The sequence below is a fragment of the Varanus komodoensis genome, unplaced genomic scaffold (genome assembly GCF_004798865.1).
Source record: "Varanus komodoensis strain SLA01 unplaced genomic scaffold, ASM479886v1 scaffold1, whole genome shotgun sequence".
Taxonomy (NCBI): domain Eukaryota; kingdom Metazoa; phylum Chordata; class Lepidosauria; order Squamata; family Varanidae; genus Varanus; species Varanus komodoensis.
In genome coordinates, this window is record NW_025335268.1 from 84751564 (window position 1) to 84757563 (window position 6000).

The following is a 6000-nucleotide window of genomic DNA, read 5'->3' on the forward strand; positions in this document are numbered from 1 at the left end:
TTCGGCGAATGGGGCGGCATAAAATGTTTTAAAAGTAATAATAATAATAATGTCGTCATCAATAGTAGGAGCTGTTACACACACTAGCAGCTATAGCTACCTTATTATTCTCATATATGAATATTTTAGGACGAGAGGGATTGAGAGTGCATGACAATTAAAATTAGTGAGGAAATGATGCGTCTATAGATGTCTAGTGATTTAATTGCTGAGACTGACACTTGAAATAAGGAGTATTGTAGAGCACATCCTTGGCATACAGAAGGTCCAGGTTAGAATTTCAGCGAAATTCTCTAGTTTGGCCCCAAAAGATTTTGTCCTCTCCTAGCATCAACTCAATCTACGGTGAGTGAATCCAATATACAGCTTCTATTAAAAAAAACAAAAAACTAATAGCAATTTGTTCCAATTGGATAGTTTTTTTTGGAGAGGGAAGATAGGGTATATTTTGAAATTTGCACAACTGTCAATTTCCCTGCCCCCGTTTGTGGTGGAAGTCCCCAGATGGTGGATGAAATTGACAAGTTCTTTAACAAGTAGAATATGGCTCCATCAGGCTAAATAAGGTAGTGTGCAGAGAAGATATTATGTTATGTTATTCGCGAAGTCATGCCTAACTCATTGCAACCCCATGGACAACATTCCTCCAGACTCTTCTATCCTCCACCATCCCCCGGAGTCTCCCTAAGCTCACACCGACTGCTTCCCCAGATGTCAATGTCTTTACAGCATCGGACTCTCCTTTCACCACCAGATACATCAGCAACTGAGTGTCCTTTCGGCTTTGACCCAGTCGCTTCATTCTTTCTGGAGCTACCAGTACTAGCCCTCTGCTCTTCCCAATAGCACATTGGACACCTTCCAAACTGAGGGGCTCATCTTCCAGCGTCATATCACTTTGCCCTTTGGTACTGTCCATGGGGTTTTCATGGCAAGGATACTGGAGTGGGTTGCCATTTCCTTCTCCAGTGGGATCACCTTTTGTCAGAGCTCTCTGCTATGACCTAACCACCTTGGGTGCCCCTGCACGGCATAGCTCATAGCTTCATTGCACTACACAAGCCCCTTTGCCACAGCAAGGCAGTGATCCATGAAGGGGTAGAGAAGATGAAACTGACACATATTTACAAGATGGTACTATGCCTTTGCAGGGCTACATAGCAAGCAGGTGGGCTTGCAAGGGTGTGTATTTGCAGGCATGTGCACTGCACAAGATCACCAATACAAATTATTAAAAATTGCAACTCCATTTTCATGAATTTCAAGACATCCCATTAAAAAATATCATTTTTATCCAAATTACCATTTGTACAAATAACAGAATGACCCAAAATGTACAAACCTTTCTGGGATCAAAAAGGAAAAAAAAATGCTACTAGCTGCTACCACTTACCTGGGTAGAAACATTGCTGATTCTTATTGGGCTTAAATAGAATGGAATTCCCAGGTTAGTCCTAGTCAATTCCCAGGCATCACCAGTTTAAAACAATGACATGGTGATTGTAAAGATATGTAGAGGAGATCTGGAGGTTAACTGCCACTCTGGAAGGGTTCTTGGACAAATATTCTAGACCTTTTGCTTTAATCAAGGGAATGTTTGCATACTAGTGATCCTAACCTTTGAAATATGTTAGTTGAGAGCTGGGGAGAAACAAAAAAATAAGGGCAGGGAGAGGCAAGATGACTAGTTTAGAGTCAGAGTCAGAGACAGACCCAGACACAAGAAATGCCCAGGCAGATAGAAGGAAAAGAAGTGAAAGTTTAAGCAGGTATATGCCTTTTGTAAATTCCATAAAAGACCCACTCAAAATAAATTTAGGACTAATTTCCTGTTAGCCTTGAAAGATCAGGTCTGTGCACCAAAGCTGTAATCTATTCTTAAATGGGACTATTTTGTAGATGTCTCCTTTATGATAAAAGATTTAAATTGAATAGGATGTGTGCATGTGTACATGAGCATGAGGCAGAGTGTTTACTTTGTTCAATTACAAACACTTTGTCTGCTTGTTGTACAGTTTGAACTTTAACTTCCCCTGCCAATGTTTTCAGAAACGATCAACTGGTGAAGCCAATGTGGTCTAGGAGCAGTGAGTTGCACTGAGACTCAGATCTAAGCTCGCCATGAAGTGTGCTGGGTGACTTTAGGCCAGCCACTGCCTCACAGGAAGAGGAAGGTCATCTAAGCCACCTTAGGTTTCTGGGAAGAGAAAAGAAGGAAGGTATAAATGTATCAATACACATATAAGCACCTAACTTAATTTCCTCTCTGCAGGTTATGTGAGGTGCTTAATCTCGATCCCAGGCATGTCCTGATTGCTGAAGTAATCTTCACAAACATTGGAGGAGCTTCTACAGCTATTGGGGATCCACCAAATGTGATTATTGTTTCAAACCAGGAGCTCAAGGAGGTGGTAGGTATTGCTTTCTGTTACATTAATGAAAGAGAAGATGTTGCTATATTCACTAATGCTCATCTATTCTTCCAACTGGGTGGCAGCATGAAGGATGATATACCTGTTCTGGCTTTGTTACATAGAACCAGGTGTTACTGTTTTGAACTGATTCTGTACAGAATAATGGCAATTTGAAGAGGGTAGGAAAAGGTGCCGAAAGGGCAATGGAAATGACCAAGGGACTGGAGTAACTCCCTACAGGAACAGGTTGCAAAGGTTTCAAGGGTAGGACTATTTAATTTAGAAAAAAGGTAAATAAGGGGAAGCTTGATAGAAGTGTACAAAATATGTATGGTGTGAACGTACTGGATAGGGAAAGGCTTTCCTCCACCTCTCATAAGACCAGAACCTGTTTATCTAATAAAGCTGAATGTCCAGATGGATAAAAAGAAGTACTTCTTCCAGCAGCACATAGTTAAACTATGCTGGAAGTTAAACTATACTAAACTATGCTGCTGGAAGGTATACTGATGGCCGCACATGTTGTTGGTTTAAAAAGAGGATTAGTCAGAATTATGGAGGAAATGGCTGAGGCCCTCAGTGGCTACCAGTCATGACAGCTCTGTGCTACCTTCAGTGTCAAAAGCCATATGCCTGTGTACTCCCGTTGCTGGGGAACTTAAGCGGGCAGCATTGGACTCAAGTCCTCTTTGCTGGTTTCCCACAGACATTTGGTTGGCCACTGTGAACAGAATGCTGCACCAGGTGGGTCATTGCTCTGGCCCTGCATGGCTCCTATACATCAGAATATATGCAGTCACAATTAAGCTTGCCTCTCATCTTTGGTGTTGTTATCCTATTTATTATAAGCAACTCTGTGCAGTCTAGGGGTGAAGTCTTCCCCAGTGCACCATGGGTGACATTCCCATGACTCTAAAAATCAGGATGTCGGTGGGGGAGCTAGTTTTGTACATTAAGCATTTATTTACTACAGAAGCTTACTTTATCCTGAAAATGAGCTAAGTGTTGGGGTCAGTTCTGGAACAGGGGGCTGGTGTCTGTGGCTGGAGCACCAGGCCAAAGATGAGGGTGAGCAACGGAGATCTTGGTGTGATGCAGCAGGCCTAGAGGCAAAGGCCAAGTCAGGAGTACGTCAGGGTCAGATGCGAAGTCATGGCAGAGGCGGTAGCAAAGGCAAGGACCAGAGGCAAGGCGAGGTAAGATACTTACTGGCAAGGTGAAGCAGGGGCAGGAGCAAGGCGAAGTCAAGACCCCAGGTACCTGCCAAGGTAGGGTTGGGCAGAAGGCAAGGGCAGGCACAGTCAAGGACAACCAAGTCTAGGCTTGGGACTGGGAATACCATTTAGCCAGCCAAAGTTGTCGTGGCAAAGCTGAGGAGTGCAAGGAAGACTTTTATAGGGCTTTCCAAAGCTCGCCGGTGTGCTCCATGATCACACGGGCTTGCAAATACCTGCAGGTCTCATCCTGCTCTTGCAGGCACTTGCGCAGGGAACCAGGCTGCCTTTTGCAACTCCCCAGGGAGTTGTGTCCCAGCTTCAGGATTCGATGAATGTTGTCTGTTCCAAGCTGTTGTTGTTAGAACGGATAAGGAATCTGTTTTGTGGGGGAGTGGGATTCCCTGGGATCAGCTCCCCAGATTTTGGTCCACTTCAACGTGGCTGTGAGTCCAAGTTCCAGGCCAGTGGACTCAGAATTGGGCCCCTGTGTGAGCCCTGCACAGGCAGCATCTGCCTTCCATATCATGTGCATCAGCCTTTGTGCTGGATGGGATGCAGAAGAAGGTTGCAATCTTCATTCTGTGAGTGCTTGCAGACTTCTTGGCTTGGCTCATTTTCTAAGGCAGGGCTGAGCATGAGAGGAGGTCTGGGAATGCTAGAGGGATGGATTATGTAATGGTTTTGCATGAACTTTTGCAGGCTTATTGCTACTTTTCAAAAAAGAACAGAATTAGGAGTGGCTGGGGCTGTATGTGGGACTCAGGCAATGTATTGTCCCTGCCCCTTGCTGTAAAAGGATGTAATTGTATGCATGTTTACCTGTGAAATGCACTTTCTTTTGAGTAAACCTGCATAGTATTGCACTGCACATGGTGTGCATTATGGGATTGGGTACAGCGGCTTTCTGGGTTTGCTTGTTTGTGATTTTGACATCTAGTCAAGTAGGAGTTTTAGTTTAATTCACAAATTTGCCACCTTAATTTGCCCTAAGCTTTGCATGTACTATTGACATGGCAACTATTTTGCAATATAACTTTCCCATAAACATCAGGCAGCCTATACTGGGTTCACATACACCAAGTGTGGGTGTTGTGTATCATCAGCATTATAAGTAGCCATTACTTGCATTCTCATAGACAGGAACCTTTTCTTTATTGCCACATCCTGAACCCAGTGGTTGCTGAGGGGAACATTTGTTGCTGTTTTGGGATTTCTCTTTTTTGTTTCCCATAGTTGAGACTTGCATAATATATGGAATGTTAATGTTTTTCCTATTTGCTTGAGCATATGCCTTTTCTTAACATTTGAAACATGCCCTGCAACTCACCAAGAATTGTGATGGTATGAGCAGCTTCTCAAAAAGTGTCACCATGGCATGGGTAGTTTTGCTGGCCACTGTGGCTTGTGGCAGCGTTCAGCAGAGCTCCCAATGAGTTTGCGTAGGGTCATCAATGGCTTCTAGTCCTAATGGCTATATGCTCCCTCCAACCTCGGAAGCAGTATGCCTAGGTGCAGCGCTTGTTGGGGAGCATGGGTGGGAGGGTTCTCCAGTGCTCAAGCCCTGCCTCTGGGTTTCCCATGGACATCTGGCTAGGCAGTGATGATCAGAATGCCAGCTAGGTGGACCTTGGTCTGGTCCAGCACAACTCTTTTTATGTTCTTGTGCCTGGTGCTGGAAGAGTATATTGCCTCCTTTTATTTCCTGGGCAAAATTCAAAGCACTGTCCACGGAGAGCTTTGATCCAGTCTCCAGTCTCCTTTCAAATGAACAGTTCAGACACTTGTTTTTGGAGAGGACTTTTCTTGGGTCACACCTGGCGACGGTGACACACGCGCTGGTGACTTCCCGCCTTGACTTCTGTAACACGCTTTACGTGGGGCTTCGCTTGAAGACGGTCCGGATACTTCAGTTGGTTCAAAATAGAGCTGCCAGGTTGCTGACGGGGACGGGGCATTATGTTCACATGACTCCAGTCCTCCGACAGCTTCACTGGCTTCCCATTGAAGTCCGGGCCCAATTCATGGTGTTGGTGATGAACTATAAAGCCCTAAACAGCTTGGGACCTGGTTACCTGAAGGAGCGCTTACATCCATATATGCCCGACCGCCCCTTGAGATCTGCGGGAGTGGCCCTTCTCTGGGAACCCTCCGTGAAAGAAATTAGGAGGGTAGGTACTTGGAGGAGGGCTTTCTCTGCGGTGGCGCCCAATCTATGGAATGTGCTCCCCAGTGAGGTCCGCCTGGTGCCGTCATTATTTGTTTTTCGGCGCCAGGTGAAGACCTTTTTATTTAAACGTCATTTTAATTGTTAACAATATTTACTTATTTATCTGGCCAGGGCGACTTCTTTTCTTTTCTTTTCTTTTCTT

General features: G+C 44.8%; 1 protein-coding gene across 1 annotated transcript in view; it reads left to right on the plus strand.

The window, feature by feature from the left end:
• Positions 1–6000, plus strand: part of OCA2 (OCA2 melanosomal transmembrane protein) — a 181797-nt gene that overhangs the window by 74760 nt on the left and 101037 nt on the right. Inside the window, exon 13 of the mRNA XM_044449808.1 lies at positions 2273–2411. Coding sequence (XP_044305743.1) covers positions 2273–2411 — 139 coding nt within the window. The remainder of the gene's footprint in view (positions 1–2272; positions 2412–6000) is intronic.